Source organism: Moschus berezovskii, chromosome 14 (assembly GCF_049115385.1).
Source record: "Moschus berezovskii isolate FMDL1 chromosome 14, NW_MosBer_1.0, whole genome shotgun sequence".
In the NCBI taxonomy this organism is placed as follows: Eukaryota; Metazoa; Chordata; class Mammalia; order Artiodactyla; family Moschidae; genus Moschus; species Moschus berezovskii.
In genome coordinates, this window is record NC_142473.1 from 88,279,283 (window position 1) to 88,304,286 (window position 25,004).

The window sequence follows — 25,004 nt, forward strand, 5'->3', positions numbered from 1 at the left end:
ACTGTTTTCCGGGAAGGGTACCATAAGTGATCTTTATTGAGCGTCTCCTGCTTGCAATGAGATGGGCTTGAGAGAGAATAATTCAGCCAAGGTCTGAAGCCTCCAAGGTAAAGACTATAGGTCCCCTCTCCTTGGTGTCCACGTGTTTGCTTTCTGCGTCTCTGTCTCTGTTACTGCTTTGCAAGGAGATAGCTAATAAGAACATACTCAGAGCCCAGGGAACTCAGTGCTCTGTGGTGAAGGAAATCCAAAAGGAGGGGATATATGTATACAAATGGCTGATTCTCTGTGCTGTACAGCAGAAACTAACACAGCATTGTAAAGCAACTATACTCCAATAAAAGTTAATTAAAAAAAAAGATTCCCTCTCCACAGAAAGTCCACTTTTCTTATTGTCTGTCAAAGTTGCCAGCCAGTGGGATGCTCAGAATGTCTTCAGGGTTTTTTGTCCGGTTGCTAAACATTTAACTATGAGGATACCTTCCCCTTAGAATTTGACTGTAACTCTGATGCCATAGTAAAAAAGTGCTAGACATATTATGTGCTTATTTCTTTGAAAAATGTATGCACGGACACACATACATGCATACACACATGCCTTGTGTGTGTGTGTGATCAGCTGTGTCCAACTCTTTGCAACCCCATGGAATACAACCCGCCGGGCTCCTCTGCCATGGGAGTTTTCAAGCAAGAATTCTGGAGTGGGTTTTCATTTCCTACTCCAGGGGCTCTTCCTGACCCAGGGATCAAGCCCACGTCTCCTGAATCTCTTGCATTGGCAGGTGGATTCTTTACCACTACCACACGGGAAGCCACACTGCATACGTTTTAGCAAGTCCAATATTCTATCTAAAGTATATACTTATTTCCCAATGGATATTTTTTAAGCCTGGACTTTGCAATGTTAATATGAAATTAAAATTATGTCCATTTTACAGTTGTAAAACCTGAGATTCCCACTACTAGGTCATACAACTAGGAAGTGGTCAAATTTGCACCTGGCTTCCCCTTGGCACTGAAACTGTATCCATTGTGTTTTACTCCGTATACTGCTATATAAAGCAATGAGTTAAAAAATGTTGAACGTTAAAGTGGATATCTCAAGTAGAATCTGAACTCACTCACGAGCTGTATAAGTTTGAGAAAGTTGTGTAATGTCTATGCCTGTTTTCTCATTTTTAAAATGGAGATAACAGTATTGCAACAGGAAGTTGTTGGCGGGATTAAGTACGTTAATAAATTCACAGACAATAGACCGTGCTTGGCACATAGCAGTGAATATTCAGTAAATGACACCTGTTATTATTCTGGAACGTGACTAGTTTTATCCTCCTCCCATGAGAGATCACTGCTCAGTGAGACATACATGTACGCGGTGTCCAGGACTGAAGGGGAGGCGGGACCGCGTAACACGTGCATGCAGGTAAGAGAGAGGGGCCACCGCAGCGCTGCAGGTAAGGCGCTGTGCCCAGGCCTGGCACGGTGGTCTGAGGATGCCTACTACTGCAACATCAAACGGATGAACAGTGTCAAACCCCTGCCCATTGGTGGAGCGTTGTTTTGATACCTTGACAAAATGGAACCCTTTTGTTGCACTGAAACCAAAAAGCCATTATTAGTTAGCAGTAAAAGGGAAAACAGAAACATTTTGGGTTTCTTTTCTCTGACAGCCACCAGGACCCCAGATGGCCTCCCAAGAAGTGGACCGGACAGAGCTAGGGGCAGCCTCCACTGGTGCGGCCCCTGGGAGCCAGGGGGAAGCAGCGGGCCAGGGCAGCTCTGCCGACAGGCCCATCGGCAGGCCACAGAACTGCCCGGAGGCGCGACAAGTCCTGGGGGTAAGGCGGCCTCGGTTAGTCCATTTCTTTAAGATGGAAGGCGAAAACTGTCACGTGGGAAGCCTCGTTTATGTCTCTGTGGGGATTTCTGAGTTACTCATCACTGGGTCGATAATGATGGTTAAGCAGAGACGGGGCATATTTTGAACCTGAAGAGCAGAAACGCAGAGCCATAACCTCACAGTGGGAGATGGCCTGTCCCTGGCTTTCTGAAGGGAGTCTGCGAGGACGGACGCAGTGGGGCAGGCAGAGGGGACGATGAAGTGTCGCCATCGGGATCAGCGGGCATCGCAGGAACAGGCCTTCCAGAGCAGGCTCTCGCCCAGGTGATCTAGGCTTGGTTTTCTGACCATTTCAAGCACCGGTATCTCCTTTTTGAGGAAAATTAAAATGATCTCTTCTCCAAATACCATATGATGTCACTTACATGTGGAGTCTAAGCCACGACACGAATGAGCCTAGGTACGAAACAGAAGCGGATACAGACAGATCTGTGATCAACAAAGGGAAGCGGGTGGGGAGGGATGAACTGGGAGTTGTGCTGAGCAGACGCAAACTATGATGTTAATATGTATGCAGGGCAGGTAAGCAAGGTCCTACTGTAGAGCCCAGGGCCTATATTCAACATCCTGCAGTAACCCACGATGGGGAAGAGAAAATAAAAGTGAATAAACCGATCTGCCCCCAGTGTGGACCAGCACGGGGTCATTTACGCTTTCTTTTCCCCTCCTTTCACAGGCGGTGCAGATCCTGGATGGAGCAGTAATTCTGGCGCTGGGTGGCTTCATGCATTCCTTACAAAACTTGTCCCATCCCTCCGGCTACTTCTTTTTCTCGATTGTTTACACAGGTTATTCCACATGGGGGGCTATATTTGTGAGTATTCAAATTCCACTGCCTGCATATCATTTCTTAACTACCACTACTAGAAATGTACTTTGGCAACTTTCCCCTCAAATTTTAGCAGTGGCATGGTAACTGTGAGATTTTTGAGGCAAAGAATGGACTGGAGTTTTGAGAAAGCCATGAACAGGTAGAGAATTTCATTGATCAAAATTAGACTCGTGGAACTAATAGTAGGTCAAAATGCTAATTTAAGCATTAGTAGATACGTCCATGGGGAGAAGGCAATGGCACCCCACTCCAGTACTCTTGCCTGGAGAATCCCATGGACGGAGGAGCCTGGTGGGCTGCAGTCCATGGGGTGGCACAGAGTTGGACATGACTGAAGCGACTTAGCAGCAGCAGCAGATATGTCCATATAGACATTTAGATGATAAAAGTATTTTTGGAACACCTAGTCCAATAAATCAAGCACATTATCTGAAGCTTGGGTAAGAAAATGAGAATGATATTAAACATACATGTGTATGTAAATAAATATTATTTACATTTAATGTAAACACAAGCATAAAGATAATTATATTACATTGAATATGTGTATTGTTGTATGTAAAACTAGTCATACCCATATGACCTGTAAAAGGCCAGATACAAAACAAAATGAAAGTCTCACACATTATGCAAAATTTAAACTCATTTAAAACTGCACTTGTATAAATAATGAGCAAAATCAAGTGTAATTTTGTGTTCTAGAATGTGAATTTGAGAAGTTTTGTACAACTACTGCTAGTTATCTGATAATTTAGACTTCATATTCCTTTCTCTGCTTCACTTCCTGTTTTCACACAGTTCATTGTTTCGGGAATTTTATCTGTCTTAGCCGGGAAAAACCCCACAAAAACACTGGTAAGTGGCTGTTCGCCCTCTTTCTCTGTGATCACAGGAGCAGAAACAAGTCGTACGTTAGCAGTAGGGGGGTAGGGGTTGGGGAGTCCAGCGGAGACTCTGATCTTGGGGTGGAGCGTCTTGGTTTCCTGATGTTTCTCCAGGACTAGGCTATGGTTGGGCGTGTACACCCCTTTCAGCGGCTGTTTACGCGGATGAACTGGAGCCGCAGGAGCGCAGCGCGCGCTGCCTGCGTGAAGCAGTGACGTCTCCCTCTCTTGCAGGTGGAGAGCAGTTCGGGGATGCACGTTGCCAGTGCTGTCGTTGCGCTAGTTGGGACTGTTTTTCTCTCAATGAATTTATTTGCTAACAACTCACTGCTCAAGGGCTGTCAGTCTCTCCAGCCACCTGGCTTGTGCATTTACATGGAAGCCTCTTCAAACGTATGTCTTTTAAAATTTTGTATAATTATGAAGTACTTCAACAATCCAAAGTATAGAGGAGCTAACTAATTTATCAGCACCATGCTGCCTTGATTTGAATCTTGGTTCTACCACTTAGTAGCTTTGCTTTGAAGGAGCAAATAAGATAACCTCTTTGTGTTTCAATTTTACCGTCACTGAAATGAGGATAGTAATAGATTGAATTATTATATGTATTATATGTAAAGATTATATCAATTAATATTTGATAAGTAATTAACACAATGCATACTGTATTAGATTATTATTACATACTGCTGCTACTGCTAATGGGCTTCCCAGGTGGTACCTGTGGTAAAGAACCCACCAGTCAATGCAGGAGATAGGAGATGCAGGTTTGATCCCTGGGTGGGGAAGACCCCCTGGAGGAGGGCCTGGCAACTTACTCCAGTGTTCTTGCCTAGAGAATCCCATGAACAGAGGAGCCTGGTGGGCTACAGTTCTTAGAGTTGCACGGATGCAGACAGGACTGAAGCAACTTAGCAGGCACTGCTACTGTTACATTCCCCAGGGAGATCACATTTTGAAAGTTTTATTTCACAGTTTTCTTAATGAAACTAACTTGGGAGATTTACAATTTTCTCTGTGGTCTGGGATTTTTCCAATAGTGACTCACTGAAGCTTTGAACGGCTTTACTTTTGAATTTGAGTGTGGTATTTTAAAAGGGAAAATTTTTAATAGCCTTTCCCAAGTATTTTTTTGGCTTGTGTTTACATGTTCTCCCTCTTCTACAGTCAACGGAGAAATTAATATTTTCTTCCAAATTGTTTATTTTCCCATGATTTGGGAACTGTTTTTTACTGACTTAATCTTCCTGTTTGCTGATACTACTCATGGAAGTCTGAGTCCTAACTTTCTCTATTATATTTTTAATAATCTCAGTTTGTATTTATACGGGTTTGATTGTGTGTGTGAGTATTTTGGAAGCATTTTCTCTCCAGAGGAATTAGCATTTGTAATCTCAGTTTGTTTTAATACGGGTTTGATTGTGTGTGTGTGAGTGTGTGTGTGTGTGTGTTTTGGAAGCATTTTCTCTCTAGAGAGATTAGCATTTGTTTCTTCTAGGTGTCTTGTTGATGGTAGAAGGGGCACTAGTCCAATAATTTTGTGTTTCACTTTTCAGCTTCCTATTTTAGTTTGCAGGCATACTGTGAATGCCTAAACCTCCAGGAAGTACAATTAAAGAACTGATGGAAGGGTCCCTTTTGTCCCTTTTCTTAAGCAGCCTATGCATCTCCCGGGTTTACTACTATTCCAGCAGGTAGATGTTAGTGGTAATGTCAGCACTTCCGCTCTATAGCTGTTTCACGTGGGTTGATACAGAAGTGGGATGTGTCTCTCTTTCCAGGAAAATGGTTTTCATGCTTTTAGATGGACCTTATGTCTCATGTAGAGCGTTGGTGTGTGGCTGTGTATTAAATCTAATTTGTGATTCACTTTGACCTGTTTTATGGAGGGTAGGTGTTATAGCTTGGTTTCCTGCTGACCTTTCTTTTTCCTCTGAACGTCTCTGCTGGATTTAATATGCGGCATCATATCCCCTAGGGTCTCGTGTCACTGATGCTGATCCTTACCTTGCTGGAATTGTGCATAGCCTGCTCTGTTGCAGCCTTGTGGCTCAAAGCAAACTCCTGTCATTTAAGAAAGGTGGGTGTGTTTAAATGACTTAAAATTCACATGATCTGCACCTCCCTCTAGGGTTTGAGATTGTCCCTGACTTTTGGAACTGGAGAGAAACTTTCATCCGATAATGGTTTGTGGGGTTCCTGGAGTTATAGCTCGTACAAATGTTAGACTTGGCATGAAGGTTGTAAAAAAATTCTAACCTAAAAATACAAGAGGAAGCAGTGTATTTCATCTTTAAGAGCATATACTTTTAAAAATTAATTTTTACTTTTTATATAATGTTTAACGATGACATTCATTTTATAGTTATTACAAATGTTGTCTATATTCCCTGAGCTGTGTAACTCATTCTTAGCCTGCAGTATGCCCAAGAGTTTGTACCTCCCACTCCCTCACCTCTATATAACCTGTCCTTCCCTCCCCACTGATAACCACTAGTTTGTTCGCTACATCTGTGAGTCTGCTGCTTTTTTTCTTATTTTAATTTGTTTGTTGTATTTTCTAGATTCCACATGTGATATCATGCAGCATTTACCCGTCTCTGTGTGACTCATCTCACTCAGCATAATGTCCTTCAAAGCCATCCATGTTGCTGCAAAATTGTGCTCCTTTTTATGGTTGACTAGTATTCCAGTGAATATGTCTGTATGTATCACACTGTATGTAAGTGTCTGTGGGTGTGAATCTGTCCCTATGAGTGTAGCTGGATGTCCTTTCTCCACTCATCTGTTGGTGCCGCTTATGTCGCCTCCGTGTCTTGGCAATCGCACGTGATGCAGCTGTGAACATGAGCGTTCATTATCGCTTTGAATCATCATTTTGGGTTTCGGGTTATATACGCAGGAGAAGAACTGCTGAGTCATGGTGGCTCTATTTTTATTTCTTTGAGAAACCTCCATACCGTGTTCCACAGTGGCTGTACCACTTTACCTTCCCATCCACAGAGTAGGGGGTAGGAGGGCTCCCCTTTCTCCACATCCCCATCCACATTTGTTACCTGCAGACTTTTGATAACAGTCATTCTGACAGGCGTGAGGTGATATCTCGTTGCGTTACGGTTTGCATGTCCCTGATGATTAGTGATGTTGACTATCTCTTCACGTGCCTGTTGGTCATTTGTATTTCCTGTTCAGAAAAGTGTCTATGCAGTTCTTCTGCCCATTTCTTAATGTTTTTTTTCTTTTGATGTTTAGTTGTATGAGCTATTTATATATGTTGGATATTAATTCCTTATTGGTCATATCATTTCTAAATAGGAGCATATGTTTTTCACATGGATAGAATTAAATTATTATTTTTTAAACTTGTCACTTGCTAGTTATATTTCCTGGAAAACCACAAATCCACAAATTCTTTCTGGATTTTACGTATCTTAATTGTAAAATGAAAATGTTCTTGTCCATTTTTTTTTCTTTAAACTTTTTATTTTGTGTTGGCATTTAGCCAGTTAACAATGTTGTGATAGTTTCAGGTGAACAGAAACTCAGCCACACGTATAGTGTTTTTGTTCATTTCTAATGCTTGCTGTAAGGACTATGTATATAATATTTGAACACAGTGATAATCAGTGAATGAATGTTGTTGGCACTGACCATGATGATAATGGGAAAGAATGGAAGGAGAGGGAGGTGTTGATCCTGTTCTTGGAGTTTGAAGTTGTTTTACTTTCCAGGCGATTTCCTCCCTTTCCAATCCTGGGGAATCAAGAATGCCTCCAAATGAAAGCCAGGAAATTCCGTCTTGAATCTCCAGTGAGTCAGGGCTCCATCCAGGAGCTCAAGAGAAGACAAGCCTGTGAGCCACGTCTCTGCCATCATGGTGCCCATCGTGAGAAACTTGGACGTTGAGCTCAATCCTTTCTGTCCTGACTATAAAATCCTGGGAATGGAAGGACAAAAGTGCTTCTCTAGGCATCCTTTCTTTTGTAACTGCTATGATGACCGCACTAAAACTGTTCCCAGAAAACAGTTCTCTTTCTTCCTACCTGCCTGCTTTGTTGTCTTCTAAGGTTTGAAAAACGCAGGGAGAATACTCCCTATTTCATGTATTCTTTCTAAACTCCAACTTCCAACCACCCAGTGAAAAGGAAGAACGAGTGGGATGTTTTTCCATTACAGAAAAATGCTTCTTGACTTTAGTTGACACCAACATTGCAAAAACTGTCCAAAAGAATCACCAAAATAACGTTAAGATAAATTTTTTACTATATTTGAGGTAGGAGGGTCAAGTCTTGAAGTCCTTTTTTTTCAATGAGCTGCTGAAATTCACACATGTCCAGATACAAAAATGATGCCTTAGATGGGGGTCTTTGAGAGCAAAATCAATAATCATCCTTCAGAGGACAGTGAGAATCTGTAATGCAGAGAAGAAAGAATTAAGGCTTTAGAATCTTACAAACCTGAATGCAAATTCTGATACTATGTGAACTTGATCTCTCTGATCTATTTTTTTCTCATCTGTAAAATAGGTATTACAGTACCAAGTATCTTATTCATTGTTATGCAGATTAGGTAAAAATAAAGCAGACGTGAAAACAGAATCACAGCTATTTGGTAATGCTGCTGCTGCTGCTGGTCTTTTTGTGCTGTGAGGCTGAGGTGGGATGGTGGTCAGACAGACGTGCAGAAATGATGGGAGAAACCCCACACTTCCATTGCGGCTCCTCCCATTCCCTCCAGTGACATCCACGACCATCTTCTTCTTGATATCTCTGGCTCCTGATTTGTGTATCTACTGCTGACGGACTTATATTTCTACTTTATAAATTAATCTCCCTCTCTTGAGAGGGAACTGAACCATCCACAGTGTCCCTAAATTCACACCTATAAGGTTCTCTCAGCTCCTTGTTTGCCACATGTGCAGACTTTTCCGTAGTCTTCTCTAGTAACAATTATTCTTCAGACAATACATATATTTAAAATACACATAACTTATGAAGAGCCACACACATGTACATTAAATATAACTTGTTTCTTCTTTCAATCCACTGAACAGTTATCCGGAGAGTGCCTACCACGTGCCGTGTGCTCTGCATGAAATAGCCAGTGAGCCACAGTCTCTGTTCGCTAGTTGCTCCTTGTGGGAGATGCAGACCCACAGGAGCATAGCATTATGACATGGAGCGATAAGGGTGTGATAGAAGAGCATAGGAATGGTTGGAAGCTCATAGAAAGAGTTCCACATCCAGGTTAAAGAGATGAAAAAGACAGTTTTGGGGGGAAGACTTTTCTCCTGAACTGAGATATTTTTTCAGAAACATTCACAGTTTTGTTTATTTATTTGGCTGCACTGGGTGTTCGTTACAGCATATGAGATCTTTAGTTGAGGCATAGGAAGTCTTGGCTCACGGGATCTAGTTCCCTGACGAGGGATCGAACCCAGGTCCCCTGCATTGGGAGCTTGGAGTGTTGGCCACTGGGCCTCCAGGGAAGTCCCCTAAACTGAGATCCTAAAGATGGTTGGGAGTTAGCATGATGAAGGGAAAAAGAAAGAAGCTGGACATATGCAAAAGCCTCTAAGCAGGAGAGAATTGGGGATATTCAAGGAACAAACCAGAGGCTTTAGCGTGTCTGATTTTGATGTGTGAGGGGCAGATGGCAAGACCTCAGTTTGGAGAGAGAAGTGTGTGCCTTGCAGGAGATGAGACAGAACAGCGTGCTGTGCACACCCCTGCCCACAGCACCATCTAAGGGAGGGCCAAACCCCAAAGCACCTCTCCAGGCTGACCCGTGGACTCAGCCCTGCCTTCACCCCGGATAAGGAATGAGCTTGCCCCTTCCTCAGGGTGTGAGCAGGCAGGCACCTTTGTTCTCACTCCCCTCTGTGGCCGCAGGCCCCAGGAAAGCCTTCCTCAAAGAGAAACAGAGGAGTTGAAATTGATGCGGTGCTGTTGAACCAGCTTAGATTGCCTTGAGAGTGGTGACTTAATTTTCAGTGAGGACGGCTGAAGATAACTTTGTTAGCTTGGAATGGGCTGTGGTGAAAGTGCTATACCACGGGCGTGCGTGCTCAATCGCTCACTTGTGTCTGCCTCTTTGCGGCCCCATGGACTGTAGCCACCAGGCTCCTCTGTCCACGGCATTCTCCAGCCAAGAACACTGGAGTGGGCTGCCATGCCCTCCTCCAGTGGATCTTCCCGACCCAGGGACTGAAGACCTGTATTGCAGGTGGATTCCTTACTGTCCAGGGCCACGTTCTGCCTTCCAACCCTAGAAAGCCAGTTGTGAAATATTTACCAACACAGCAATGAATAAAGACGGATAGGTCATGTACTTGGAATTTAGAAATATCATTGCAGTTGCAATGCAGAGTGATTTGGAAGGAGTAAAGAGAAGATTGGTGAGGAGTCTGATACAGTGAACCGAACCATCGGTGAACAGACTTCAGTGGAAGAAAGGTATTTACAGCAACATTCGTATTATTTTTCATTAATTCTACTTTTCCTATATAAAGCTCTGAAATACTTTGCAACTTTGATTTAAAAATCATAGACCGATTTGGTGGGAATTTAAATATTATTAATATTAATATATTAAATGGTATCATTCATATTTTGTTCTTCAGGTCGTATTTTATTCTTTTTAATTATATAATGTTTTCCTTTATCTTGTTCATCTTTATATCTTGCTCTTATTTACATCTACAAGTGAAAGCAATTTCATTTCTTTTTTAAAGGTCAGTATAGGGCCTGCCTGGCGGCTCAATGATAAAGAATCCGCCTGCCAGTGTAGGAGACGCTGTTTGATCCCTGGTCCGGGACGATCCCACATGCCACAGAGCAACTAAGCCCATGTTTCACAACTATTGAACCTGTGCTCTAGAGCCTGTGAGCCACAAACAGTGAGCCCACAGACTCACTACTGAAGTGCAAGTGCCCGTGCTCTGAAACAAGAGAAGCCACTGCAATGGCTGATGCACGCACCGCAGCTGGAGGAAAACCCCTGCAGCGACACAGACCCAGCCGAGCCAAAAATAAATAAAACATAAAATTACAAAAAGATCAATAGCTATCCTCACACTTCTTCTCTCATTGAATTGGCGTGGATAACTTCTACAACATTGGAAAGAGGAAGACATTTGCCCTTTGACCCCCATGCTTATTTGCTCTTGACCATATGTGTGTGTGCGCGCGTGTGTGTCAGGGAGACTGGGGTTCCTTTGGGAGTGTCAGAAAACACCCTGAAGAGAGAGCAGTGTTCAATTCACAGCACGTAAACTCGTGCACATTTAAGTGACCCGAACATTCACTTTGAGAAAACAATTGTCCGGATGGGATCTGAAAGCAAATTTCTTTGGAGTTTGGGGAAATAAACCCAGTGCATATCAGAGAGAAGAAATGCTTGTCACAGAAGCCAGATGATGAGTGGGTGAAGAGAGTGGACAGATGTGCCTCCAGAAGGAGGAAACACATGGGGTGGGAGGAATGTTAGCACTGTTATCTCCTCCTCCAGGCAGAGGCATGGTTAAAATTCATCTTGATAATTTTGCCCCCACAAAAAAAAAGGCACTTTGGTACATGTTTCAATGTTTACTGTTGTGAAAGAGAGAGGACTGTGTTTATACAAAGACCCAAAGCGAGGGCACAGATGATAAGCATCTCAACAGGGGAAGGAGCGGTAAAAACTGAGCTATGAGACTAGTTGAAACTCACAAGATGCATCTCAGTTACTGATCTGCATTCTGCAAGTCTCTGTTGAAAATTCTCAAAAAATATCCTTGTGTCCAAACACCAGAGACCATCCGCACTCTCTTTCCTTTCTAAACCTCAAGTTTAGTTTCTGATTATTCTCTGCAAACGTAATGAAGTATTATAGACTGCTCCCAGAAAGCATCACAAGGAGACATTTCTTTATGGTCTTTTCTAGCAGTTATGGTGTAACTTCTCTAAGGGAGACGTGAGAGAATGAAAAATCCTGAGGCTCTATTTAAACTAAAAATAGAGCTACCTTGTGATCCAGCAATCTCACTCCTGGGCATATATCTGAAGAAAATAATAATTTGACAAGATGCATGCACCCCAATGTTCATTTAAGCACTGTTTACAATATCCAGAATGTGGAAGCAGCCTAAACATCCATCAACAGATGACTTGATAAAGAAGCTGTGGTACATAGATACAATGGAATATTACTCATCCATAAAAAAGAATGAAAGAATGCCACTTGCAGCAACAGGAATGAAAGACAGAGAAAGATATCAGAAACACTCCTATTTGCAAACAGTGCTTCAGCCTTAGATTACCTGTGAAGCCCAGTCCTCTGAAGACAATTGGAGGACTTCTGACATAGGAATGGCTGACCTGGGTCACAAACAGAGAAAACACCAAGAAAGAAGCAGTTCTTTCTCACCTTCGCAATTCCAACTAAACCCTCTCATTTTGGGATTCTGTAAATCCTGCTGATTTCAGAAAGAATTATCCTCCAAGAGTCTCAAATCTCCCCAGTTCACACTCATCCCAATTCAGTAGCCCATTAAATTTTGCTCTTTATGATAACAAGAAAAGCCCTGTTGATCTTAATCAGCCAGGAAATTTATCTTTCTGACCAATGTCTTAAGTATGAAGATAGTTATCCAAGTCATGAGTCACCCATCTTAGCTGACCATCCGAAGACTCTGAGAGGGAGCCCACCAAGGCTCATGATAACATTGTCCTTCATCCCTGGAGAGCTCTGTTAACGAAGAAATGGAGACGGAAAGTAGGAGCAGGACAGAGCTTGCTCTCCCTACTCCACAAGAGCCCGCCAGGTAGGCGCAAGCTGTTATTTTTTTTTTCTATTCCCAGTCACTTAATGAACTGGAGATGGTCACAGAGCTGGGGAGATGCCAGATCGTGAACTTAGGCATGGGCCCATTGGGTTTAGTTAAAATACCAAGTATAAAGAAGTTATTTGCTATACTTTCCCAGTAGTTCTCTCTGGTCAATGGGAGAAGAAGGTTTTTATTTAGCCTGTAAGTTGGGAATAGCTAAAGTTTTCTAACAAAAGAGGCTCATATTCTAGGCTTGAAGTAGGGGCTTTGCACCCTCTTGCCTCTGTGTCTGATGTGTGTGAATCTCTGTGGATCTCAAGCTGCGGGGTCCTGCCCCACTGTTTAGAAATGTTTGCAGGGTGAAATCTGGTGGAGACGTGCATAGTTTAGTCTCCCTCCGGATACCGAAGATTAGCACATATGGGGTGTGTGTTAGTCGCTCAGTCATGTCTGACTCTTTGCAGACCCATGGACTGTAGCCCACCAGGCTCCTCTGTCCCTGGGATTCTCCAGGCCAGAACACTGCAGTGCGTTGCCATGCCCTTCTCCAGGGGATCTTCCCGACCCAAGGATGAAACCCAGGTCTCCTGCATTGCAGGCAGATTCTTTACCGTCTGAGCCACCAGGGAAGCCCCAACACATATTAAAACTTTCTTTTAGAGGTTTGAGGAGAAACTGAAGACAGAGCTTCAGAAATCAGTAACAGATTGAAAGTCATTGTAAAATATTAAGTATATTCCAATGCTTGGGAAGACACAGTATTGCCAGTGAGCCTCCTCTAAGGGTGAAAATAGGAACAGAGATCAACAGACCTTTCAAAGTCATTCCTTTACGCACATGAAGTTGAGTATGTCATTGACAACATCTTTTCTGACACATTTCTATGTTAAAAAGACTGAGAGATGTGTAGGTAAACATGTTTGATAGTTTTTACTTTTACTCACCAGTATAGATTAATTAGAAAGAGGCTGGTAATAACTCTGGATTAAGAATAAGAAGGGGCTTCTCTGCTTCCCTGGTGGCTCAGATGGTAAAACATCCACTTGTGATCAGGAGACCCGGGTTTGATGTCTGGGTCGGGAAGATCACCTGGAGAGGGGAACGACTAACCACTCCAGTATTCTTGCCTAGAGAATTCCATGGACAGAGGAGACTGGTGGGCTACTTACAGTCCTTGGGGTCGCAAAGACTTGGACATGACTGGCTGATTAAGTACACACAAGCACAAGAATAAGAAGACTTGGTATGGTTTTTGTTCCATCTAACCATGATCAGATAGTGATCCTGGCCACTAACTTGGACCCTCTGAGACTCCAAGTTTACTGTACTTTTACAGTGAAGATTTTAATTACAGAATTATTTTGAAAAATAAGCAAAACTCCCCTTCCTGTCAGTTGAGATTTTTGCATAGAGACTTAGAGAATTTTCTCACAGCTGCATTTCTGTTTAAACCTCACAGTGCATCTGAAATTGAACTTGCAGAAATATCTCTCCAGGAAAGCGTCTTACTGGAAAAGCCTGCCCCAACTGCACCACGCCAAACATGGCTGACTGTTTTGAAGAGAGAGCTGGAATTCCTGGGGGTGAGTGAGCCTCCTCCAGCCTCAACTACAGTAAAGACTGGCTCTAAGAAAGCATTTGGTGGCATCAGCATAGCTCCGTACTCAGACTCATGGAGGGAAAATCAGTAGAAAATTATTGATACTCACCGCGCACTGTTATTCAGAGTCCTGACTGCGGCTCAGCTGGCAAAGAATCTGCCTTCAGTGCAGGAGACCCAGGTTCAATCCCTGGGTTGGGAAGATTCCCTGGAGAGGGAAATGGCAACCCACTCCAGTATTCTTACCTGGGAAGTCTCCCCAGAAGATCCTGGTGGACTGCAGTCTGTGGGGTTACAAGGGTCAGACACGACTTAGCAACTGATCCACCACCTTCAGGCACCCTGTTGGGTAGAAAGAAGCATTTCCTCATGAAGACTAGGGTTAGACTAGCAAATAGGATCTGCCAACTCTGGTCAGTTGCCAATGGATCAATATTATCCTGTGAATGATTTATAATCTTTGTCTTCTCATAGATAAAGAGCCATTGTTGATGTCCACCGTGATTATGTAGATAAAGGCATGGGAGATGACTATGCTTACATGAGGTCGTGCCAGTACCAATTCTTAGAGTGGCCAGATGGTACTGGAGAATACTGCATTTGGATCCTTTTGAGGACTGCCTAAGACACCAAAGCAATCTCTCACATTTGGCCTCAATTATAAGGAAATTGATGTAATCTTAGAAAAATACCTTCTGATTTCACAAAATCTATGCATTTTTCTACAGGTAACACAAATTCTGATTGGTTTGATATACCTTTATTTTGGAATAATTGTGAGCTCCAAGATCAGTGATTCAGCGTTTACTAAATACATTTTTTCATCATTTAAAGCCGGCTACCCATTCTGGGGAGCCCTATTTGTGAGTATATGTCTACAGTTGTCTGAAATAATACTGCACGTGGCTTTTCTTTTATCCAGATCAGATCTAACAATTGTTTAATCTAGTGTTGAGAATATAGGAGTGTATTCTAATATGTATATGGATATATATAAATATAGAGGCATATTTACAGTTTACAAAGCACTTTGGGTTAAATTAGCTAATACATGTTTATGTATTGCTCAAGGGGCATTTAGCTAGTAAGAATCGAACCTAAACTTTCGGAATCCAACTTGAGAAAAATTTCCGTAACACCATTCATCAGTAAAGCTATCTTAGCAAGCATGGGGGGAGAGATTGTTGAAATGAGGGGAACAAGGCTGACATTTGATGAACCTCTACTGTGCCCTAGAAACTCTTAGGGACTTTCTCATTGCATTTCTCTTAGTCATTGTACTAGGTAGAAACTAGATGGCTGAGTGAGCTCGTAAAAATATATAGTTTTTATTGAGGTATAACTGAAGTATAATAAACAGCACCTATTTAAGGTGTAGAATTTCATAAATTTTGACATGACACACGAAGACCTTTCCACATCAATATAATGAAAAGACTCATCACGGCCCGAAATCTCCTGTTCTCTTCGGCAACCCCTCCCTCAGCCCCGACCTCCCACCCTCAAGCAGTCGCGTGTTTTCTGTCACACTAGATTAGTGTGCATTGTCTGGAGTTTTATGTAGCTGGAATGATAGCACCGTCTTCTCTCTAGTGCCTGGCTTCTCGCACTCAGCATACTTGTTTGTGATTAATCCACATTGTTCTTTGCATCAACTATTTCATTCACAAGGATGTATTTTCACCCTAAAAATGCTGCCTTGGCTTGGCTCTCTGCTAAATACGTAGATCTCAGGTCTCTTGTTCAAAGCTCTCCTTCAACGTTTGCTATATTTAATTTGAAACTTCCTTACTGTCTTTTCATTCCAATCATTTAGTTTATTAGATGTCTCTCAACTCACCATACAATCTGAATCTATGAAATGTTTTGAATGTGTGCTCCTGGTTGATAATTTCACTGAATCCTTCACCATGTGTCTTTTCAGAACGACTATGATTCTTGGAGTCTCAAAGAGTCAGACACGACTGAGCGACTGAACTGACTGACTACTGATATGTCTACAAGATATATGACAGACTCTGGAGACAGACACATGTTTTTTGCCCAGAGGAAGTGACAGTGTAACACACAAGATGCTCATATGAGCAAATGATTACAATAGAATGACAGTAGTGTTATAACAGAGTCACGCCCCAGGGGCTGCTGGACTTCACAGCCGTCAGTGCTGACCCATGGACTCTCAGAGTTAGCATTACCTGGCAGCCTGGTAGAAATGAAGAATCTCAGACCACATCCAGGACTTACTGAGTAACAATTTGCATTTTAACAAGATAATTCACACGCACATTTTTGAGAAGCTTTCTATAGGAAATCAGAAAAATAAAATAATAAAACTAAAAAATGAAATGCATTAAAGGGCATCTTTATAGAATGCCCACAACTTTACCTTCTGTTTGGAAGGTGAGGATGAAAGAGACACAGAGAAGAGCAGAGACCCACTGTGCTTTCTTCCCTCCTTCCTTTTGAACAGTTTGCTATTTCTGGAATTTTGTCAATCGTGTCTGAAAAGAAACATTCAGCATATCTGGTGAGTTGCATTCTTATCCTTGAGAAGGTAAGAAAAAGTTAATTTTAAGAGTGTTGAAGGAGACATGCTGTTATCGCTTATGGGTGAATGTGGATATGTGATTTTCTTCCAATCTACTTTTGTCTTGGGTATAGTCACTAGATACGTAATCATTAAAATACCAACTGTATCACTTAAAAACAATGAATGTATTACTTTGACACTTGTTGAAAAAATACCCTCACATCCGCTGTGTCCTCAAACTATAGTCCTGTGATCCAACAAATGATTCGTTTCCAATTAAGGAGTCTATTTGATGAGAGACTATGAGTATAGTTCGTATAGTCCAAGCTACGGTTTTCCCAGTAGTCATGCACAGATGTTAGAGTTGGATCATAAAGAAGGCTGAGCCCTGAAGAGTCGATGCTTTTGAACTGTGGTGTTGGAGAAGACTCTTGAGAGTCTGCTGGACAGCTCAGAGATCAAACCAGTCCATCCTAAGGAAATCAACCCTGAATAATTCATTGGAAGGACTGATGCTAAAGCTGAAGCTCTGGCCACCTGATGCGAAGAGCCCACTCATTAGACAAGACCCTAGTGCTGGGAAAGATTGAAGGTAGGAGGAGAAGGGGACACCAGAGGACAAGATGGTTAGACTCAGTGGACATGAATCTGAGCACACTCTGGGAGAGTGAAAGACGGGAGCCTGGGGGCTACAGTCCAGGGGGTCACAAAGAGCTGGACACGACTCAGCAACTGAACAGCAGCAACAACAACATGAGTATTCATGTGGGTCTTCCTGCACACAATCTTAGAGACAAAGTTGTAGGTCCTTATTACACAAGTACATTTTCTACATGTCCCTTCGTAATCTATATTTTGAATAAATGGACTTCCCTGGTGGCTCAGATGGTAAAGCATCTGCCTACAATGCGGGAGACCTGGGTTCAGTCCCTGGGTCAGGAAGATCCTCTGGAGAAGGAAACGGCAACCCACTCCAGTACTCTTGCCTGGAAAATCCCATGGACGGAGGAGCCTGGTGGGCTACAGTCCATGGGGTTGCAAAGAGTTGGACACGACTGAGTGACTTCACTTTCTTTTCAGTTTGGATAAGTGCGGAGTTTATTGGCTGTATCCAGCCCTGAAGTGCAGGTAGGTTTACTGAACACTGTGGCAGGCGCAGGACCCAGCCTAAATGTTCCTCTCTGTCGTCAGATCCGAGGATGTCTGGGAGCAAACGTGGTCAGCAGCGCGGCCGCGGCAACAGGCATCGGCATCCTCATCAGGAACCTCAAGCAGAGCTCCACTTACGTCTACGGCTGCAAGGAGGTCTATGAGAACGACTCCTGCTCCCTGGCCTGCTTCTCCACTGTGCGTGTTTCTCGTGGAAAGGCTGAGATCCTGGTCCTGATCTAAGTGGGGCACCTTCTTTTCCTTTCTGTGAACACCAGCCTTTCCTGCCACCGCATCGCGTAATGCAGCGTCCTGGAGGCTCGTGCCCAGGGTCGTGCCTACCTCGACCTGAATCCCGCAAGGGTGGTTCCAAGGGCTTTGAGTAACCACCTCCTGGTTTTCGCACGTGTCATTCTGCAGGAACTGGCTGTGCGCTGAGCAGGGGTGGGTGATGAGACGGGCTGCCGTAAGGGAATGCGCGTTCCTACCCTGTGACTCCACTTGTCCTTTTGGTTGTTGTTGGCTCTTGCTCAACAGGAGGTTGTGGCGATGATCCTGTTTCTCACCATCCTGGGCTTTGGCAGCGCTGTGTCACTCATAGTTTATGGAGTTGGTGAAATAATTGAAGGAAATCAGGTAGGCGGAGGCCTGATACTAAATCCTAAATGATAAAGAACTTGAGCTTTGTTGCTTAAAAGTGTGGCCTGGGTTTCCTGCAACACTGCTTCCAGTTTCAATATTCCATTTCTCCCAGTTTCAGTATTTTGGTTTCTAAATCTCATGTTTTGACTGAATTAATTTATTTTAACCTCACTCATTATTAGAGAAATGCAAATCAAAACCACAACGGGGTATCATCTCCCACCAGTCAGAATGGCCATCGTCAAAAAGTCAACAAACAATAAATGCTGGAGAGGGTGTGAAGAAATGGGAACCAAATCTCATGTTTTGAATCAAATTTTCCACTCACAAACCACATAGTATTAATAGAATTCCTTTGGCTGAAGTTTAGGAAAGTAAGATCTTCATCATTTTAGGAAATGCAGATGCTTCAAAGTATTAAGCATATGTTGAGCATAAGAGACGGATATACAGGTAGCACATGTTAGAAACACTTAAATATCTGGGCTTTTAAAAATTTGTTCCTGCTCTCTTTTCTCTTGGATTTCACCTTCCCTCTTGCTCTGAAGCCGGTATTTTGCTTCCTCTCTGAGTCATGGCTACCAGCTGTGCTTCCACTTGTCTTACCCATTTTTATACCTGTGACGTTTGAAAGAGAGTTAGAAACACCTGATGCAGGTACATTTACTCAGAGCTTCCAGGCAAAACACACTCCCTCCACCTTTCCACTTGCCTGAAGCATTCAAGTCTGCCTGCCTTTTCTGATCACTTTCCTTCAGAGGTAAGTAAGATAAGAGATGTACCAAATCTCAGACACAGAAGCATCTCAGCAGCGTCCCAGTGGCGGACAGTCTCTTGTGCCCGCTGGGCCGGCCTGGCTTGTTGGAGATGAAGTATCATTGCTGTTGTTCATTCGCTCAGTCATGTCCGACTCTTTGCGGCCCCGAAGACTGCAGCGCGCCAGGGTTCCCTGTCCTCCACCAGCTCCTGGAGCTCACTCAGACTTGTGTCCATCGAGTCGGTGATGCCATCCAACCATCTCATCCTCTGTCGTCCCCTTCTCCTCCTGCCTCCCATCTTTCCCAGCATCAGGGTCTTTCCAATGAGTTGGCTCTTCACATCAGGTGGCCAAAGTGTCACAGTGTAACGGCAGGCTGTGAGATACAAAAGAGATGAGCCATGCCTCTTAAGCAAGTATTCTAATGGCAGAAAATTCTCGGTGATCGATAATGTTTTTTTCCCCTCACCTCATCAGATTCCAGAAGATCGTCTTTATGAAGAAGTAAACATATATGCACCGATTTACAGTGAGTTGGAAGAAAGAGAGGAGACAACTTCTCCTGCTGATTCATAAGAATCATGTGTCCAGAACATTCTGATTCACAGCAAAAAGCTTAGAAAGCCATGATCTCTGTGAAAGAGGCTCCTGGCAAAATTTCAATTCTGTCTATGACTTGACAAGTTTATATTATGGTTTATTCTCCAGACAGCAATATTCTATTTTTGTTGTCTCTGTTCACTTAAATCCACCCCCCTCCATTTGTAGATAAGATAGACTGCTGTATTTCTTGCTTTCTGTCACTATGTCACGCCCATCCCTTTTGGGATGTCCACCTGTAATAAGTAAGCATGACTATGAAAATAGGGAAATGGCTGAGAGCTGAGCTAAGCTTAACAGTTTGATACTATTTGCTCTTAGCCTTTTTCAGAGCTGCAGATGTGTGTGATCCGTGACCCCTTTTGGGCTGTAAGCACCTTGAGGGCAAAGTCCATTCGGCAAACTCCTACTGAGAACCAACTAAGTGAAACTGATCTCACTTGCCTCCTTCACGTTGTGTGTTCTGGTATCTCATCCGTGGTGGGTGCTCAGTGTGGATGTTTGGAGTGTAGAGGTGATGATTCAGAGGGGGTGTACCACCAGGTCGAGCCAGAAATAGCAGAGGAAAGGAGGAATTGTGGAGATGATAAGACCAAATTGACAGAAATCAAGAATAGAGTCACAAAGACTCTGTTAGACGGACGTATGAATAGGGATTCTTTAGGCATGTATTAAGCATCTTGGTGGCTACATATCAAATTAGAAATAGATATTTCCTCACTGTGTTTGGTCTTATATGAACAAAACCACATAGTGTGTTAGAAGGATTGCTGATCTTATAAAGCGCACTGGAATACCAGGCTTATTGCTTATTTGTGGAGTGAGCTGTGGCAAATCGTTTAACGTTTTACTTAATCAGGGTATTTTCATCTGTGACATTAAGATATTAGGAATAATTTACCCGCCAACTCTAAAAGTGTGTGTAGAAACACATGCAGACACAGGATAAATTAGTATACGTGCTGCCAGAGCAAGCACCACAGAATAAAAGTGCTCTAAAAAAGAAATTATTGTGGAATCAATTCACTCATATTAATTCATGAATATTCATTCATGCTCACATACAGTAATCTCCAAATCTTAGTAGTCTCCAATGATATAAAATTTAAGTCCTTTTTATCTTGAAAGTCCCACTTCCTAATCTCACTTCAACTTTCTCTTTAATATGCATTCTGCTTGACCACCTCACGTCAGCATCCTGGGTTGGAATGTTCTTTCTTCTTTTCTGTTTTTGGTTGAGTTTCTCCTTTCTGTAAAGCCTATCTTAAATCCCATCTGATTCTTTAAGTTTTTATAGTTGATTGCTTCTCTCTCTGGATGATGTTTTTCTAATCAAATACACACACAACACCTTACAGTGTATATAATTTTCATAGGCAAATATTTTATGTCCCTTCAATGATAATAGATTTTTTCAGAGACACAAAATGTCATAAAAATCTATATTTTGCTTGAATCAGCAGCACATTCACTGATACAATGTTGCTCAAAATTGTTTGCAGACTGATGAATAAGCAGTAGGGTTTTATTAACTTACTCACTATACCTGGTGAGATGTAAACCATAAAGGAAAAATCACTTAATGGAGAGTTTGAAATGAAAGAAGAATCAATTAAGACCTGAGCTAAAAGGAAGTCAGTGGAAATGAAGAGAAATGATAGTTTCTAAAAAATGGAGAAAGAGTTATTGGTCTTCCCACTAATTAGCTGAATTAAAGAATGAAACCAGAGAGGCAATCGGTTGCTTAACATGTTATGCGTTTGAATCTAAGATCAAAGAACATCGGGTAATGTTGATTGACACGTGAGGAGTACAGACAGACCCAGATTAAGTTCAGTTTTAGACTGTCATTTTTAGGAGATTGCAGGGAAATGTAGTTTCAGATTGCCTGGCAGTATTCAGGGCAGAGTGATGGTAAGGATGGATTTTGGTGACAGAGGTTTAGTATTGTTGTAAGAGAGATCGGTATTAAATGAAGAAAAGTAACACTCTAAGAGAATTATATTGAGATAAAAGCAAAGCCAAGTTAGCCTTTACATGCCTGTAACCAGTGGGGACATACACATCACCAGGGCGAGGTGTGGGGGTCGAGGGGAAAGAAGAGAGAATACCTAGGGAAGAAAATAAAGAGAATTAGGCAGAAAAATGCATTGTAAAGCTGCAGCCAACACGAAGCCCAAAGTAGACAGAGGTTAGAGAAAGACTAAGTAACTGTCAGAGACAGCATCTGCTGACTTGAGGAAGAGAAAAACCAATAGGGATAGATTCACGCAAGATGCAGAGATGGGACGGAGAAAACAGTGATAGTGAATGAGTGAAAAGGTGCAGAGAAACTCAAAACAGGGCTATGGTGATGTATGAAATAGTGAGACACCTGCAGAAATATGCAGAGAGGTGGTGGGGGTATGTGCGACGTAAGAAGGAGAGATGAGATTGTGAACAGAAGATGGTAAAGAAAAACTAAGTTCTCCAAATGAGTCTGTTTCTTTTGACATCTTTATTTTTAAGAGAAGGAAAAAATAGTTCACACCTTTAGCCTAAATCCTGATAGAAGAGTCCTGGGGAGAGACTGAAGGAATCAGCCGGGGGTTATTCACAGATCCATTAGTGAGACATTTAAGTACGTTTCATTTATTTGGATTGCCACAATTAAACATTGATAAGTAGGTGTTAATTTCCCCAGGCTACGACCAATGATGAAGTTGGGTTTTATGCTGATTTGACCTTAGGAGCCTAGATTTTCCATTTTCATTTTTTCTGATATTAAAATTTTGTTTCCCCAAACTTGACAGCAGCTTAAAAATATACTCTTTTACTGCATAGCTTGCCAAACTGATTCACCATTCTTAATTATTCATAGATATAATCACACCCTTTCAAGGAAAATATATTCACATCCAAACCTGGCCCACCAGGACCTCCAGCGATGACTCTGGTCTACCTTTTTATTGTGTAATATTTTACTCTGCTCTTTCCTCCCCTTGATTAATATTTTAACCATATATCGACTGTGGATTTCTATATACAGCACACATTTCTTTTTGTCTTAAGATCATTCTGATAGTTGCTCTTTATCTTCCTGCCTTTTATCATGTGCCTACTTTAGGCATACACTGAGAGCACAACTGGAATGTTCTTCACATATTTGGTGTCTCAATTTATCTTTTTTATTTCCTTTTTTTAAATTTATTTAATTGGAGGCTAATTACTTTAAATTATTGTATTGGTTTGGCCATACATTGACATGAATCTGCCCCAGGTGTCCATGTGTTCCCCATCTTGAACCCCCCTCCCACCTCCCTCCCTATCCCATCCCTCTGGGTCATCCCAGTGCACCAGCCCTGAGCATCCTGTATCATGCACCGAACCTGGACTGGCGAATTGTTTCACATGTGATAACATACATGTTTCAGTGCTTAAAGGCTACTTTCTCCATTGAGATTGCCTAATGTACATGCATTCATCCAACCTGCTTCATGCTCCCTTTGCCCCACAATGCAGTGTATTATCATGTACTTTTGGTCTCCTTGATGTACCCTTAATCGCTAGTATTTGTTCAATAAATCAGAATCACTTGATTTCTTATCTGTGTATCTGTGTGTGCATGTGTGTGTATCTGTGTGTGTAAATGTGTATCTGTGTGCATCGGTGTGATGTGTATGTGTGTGTGTGTGTACAGTGGGGAAGAAATCGATCAGGGATAATTGGGAATCAAAACATCAATTCAGTGATGCTGAGGACCAAGAACAGTTTCCGGAGTCCAAATTTTAAATAATGCTTTATCAAGTGGGATAATCTGTAAACAACCCCACAGACAGAAAATGGACTACAACAATCACTGGCCTTCTTGCCAATAAATGGGATCAAGTTGAAAGGAACCTGAGCTGTGAGTGTCATTTTACAAGTTAGTCCTGACTCCAATTTGTTTTGGTATGGGTCAGTCTTTTCCCTTTGAGGACCTCAGTTTTTCCACCTGAAAACGAGCACTTTGAGCCAAAAAGCCCCAGCTGAACTTCCTGCTTCCATATTACCTGCTTTTAGACAGCTCAGATGGCTGATGATCATAATTACTCAGCTTGTGACTCGAACAGCAGCCTCAATCAGAGCTATTTAACACCATTTGATGTATGGTCCAGCAAGACATCTGGGACAGCAATATTCATTCTAAACTCCTGGGACAAAAGCTAATCACAGCCCTCTTTAAAAAATTGTCTCAGAAAAACAATTTTCCCAGGACGTCCCTGGTGGTCCAGTGGTCAAGATACCCCACTCCCAATGCAGGGATCGGGTTCAGTCCCTGCTAAGAGAGCTAGATCCCACAGGCTGCAACTAAAGATCCTGCATGCATGCTGAGACCCAGCGCAGCCAAATAATAAATAAATATTACAAGCTTTTTTCACAAATAATTCTCATTCCATGAGGTACATCTCTACTTATGAAACACTGATAGAACAGGGTACCGTTTTCACACTTTCAGCTTGGTTTGGACCACTGAGGTAAATTTATAGGTGCAAGAGCGTGAGAGGCCATTGGTAGTCAGCACCTGTGCGACATGAGTGTGCCCCTCCCCTGGAGAAACCCTTGCCCACTCCACAGACCAGCAAGAGGGCTCAGCTAACATCCCCCAAACAACCTCTGTCTGGGAATCCCTGCGTAGTGTTATGCTGAACAACACGGAGGCGCAGAGACTATTTCAAATGTGAATGCTGCATGAAATATATGCTGTCTTATGCTGTGCTAAGTCACCTGTCTTTGTGACCCTTATGGACTGTAGCCCACCAGGCTCCTCTAGCCATGGGATTCTCCAGGCAAGAATACTGGAGTGGGTCGCCATGCCCTCCTCCCGGGGATCTTCCTGACCCAGGGATCGAACCCGCATCTCTTGCATTGGCAGGCAGGTTCTTCGCCATTAGTGCAACCTGGGAAACGCTGCATGAAATATACCCAGAAGCAAATTGTAGAAGCTACACTAGATGAATACTCAGAGGCTCAGCCTTGTCCGACTCTTTGCAATCCTTTTGGACTCTAGCCCGCCAGGCTCCTCTGTCCATGGGATTTCCTTGGCAAGAATACTGGAGTGGGTTTCCATTTCCTTCTCCAGGGTATCTTTCCGACCCATGGATCGAACCCAGGTCTCCTGCATTGCAGGCAGATTAGATTCTTTACCACTGAGCCACCAAAGAAGCCCATAGAATATTTCTAAGCAAACTGAAAAGCAAGAAATATATGTTATAATATAATATTGTTTTAGTCCTAAAAAGGCAATTTAGTGGATGGAAAAAAGCTATAGCGAAATACTATCAG

General features: G+C 42.6%; 2 protein-coding genes across 2 annotated transcripts; both read left to right on the plus strand.

Annotated features, from left to right (window-relative positions):
- The first annotated feature begins 1,670 nt into the window (after window positions 1–1,670).
- MS4A3 (membrane spanning 4-domains A3) lies at window positions 1,671–10,674 on the plus strand. The gene is made up of 7 exons (XM_055422816.2): window positions 1,671–1,838; window positions 2,577–2,714; window positions 3,531–3,587; window positions 3,851–4,009; window positions 5,595–5,696; window positions 7,348–10,071; window positions 10,350–10,674. The coding sequence occupies exons 1-6, from the start codon at window positions 1,686–1,688 to the stop codon at window positions 7,417–7,419; spliced, it is 681 nt and encodes a 226-aa protein (XP_055278791.2). The 5' UTR covers window positions 1,671–1,685; the 3' UTR covers window positions 7,420–10,071; window positions 10,350–10,674.
- A 482-nt stretch (window positions 10,675–11,156) lies between these two features.
- Window positions 11,157–23,272, plus strand: MS4A2 (membrane spanning 4-domains A2). Its single transcript, XM_055422817.2, has 7 exons — window positions 11,157–12,419; window positions 13,882–14,005; window positions 14,751–14,885; window positions 16,493–16,549; window positions 17,744–17,899; window positions 18,239–18,337; window positions 19,578–23,272. Exons 1-7 carry the CDS (start codon window positions 12,358–12,360, stop codon window positions 19,674–19,676), a joined length of 732 nt encoding a protein of 243 aa, XP_055278792.1. The 5' UTR covers window positions 11,157–12,357; the 3' UTR covers window positions 19,677–23,272.
- The last annotated feature ends 1,732 nt before the right edge of the window (window positions 23,273–25,004 follow it).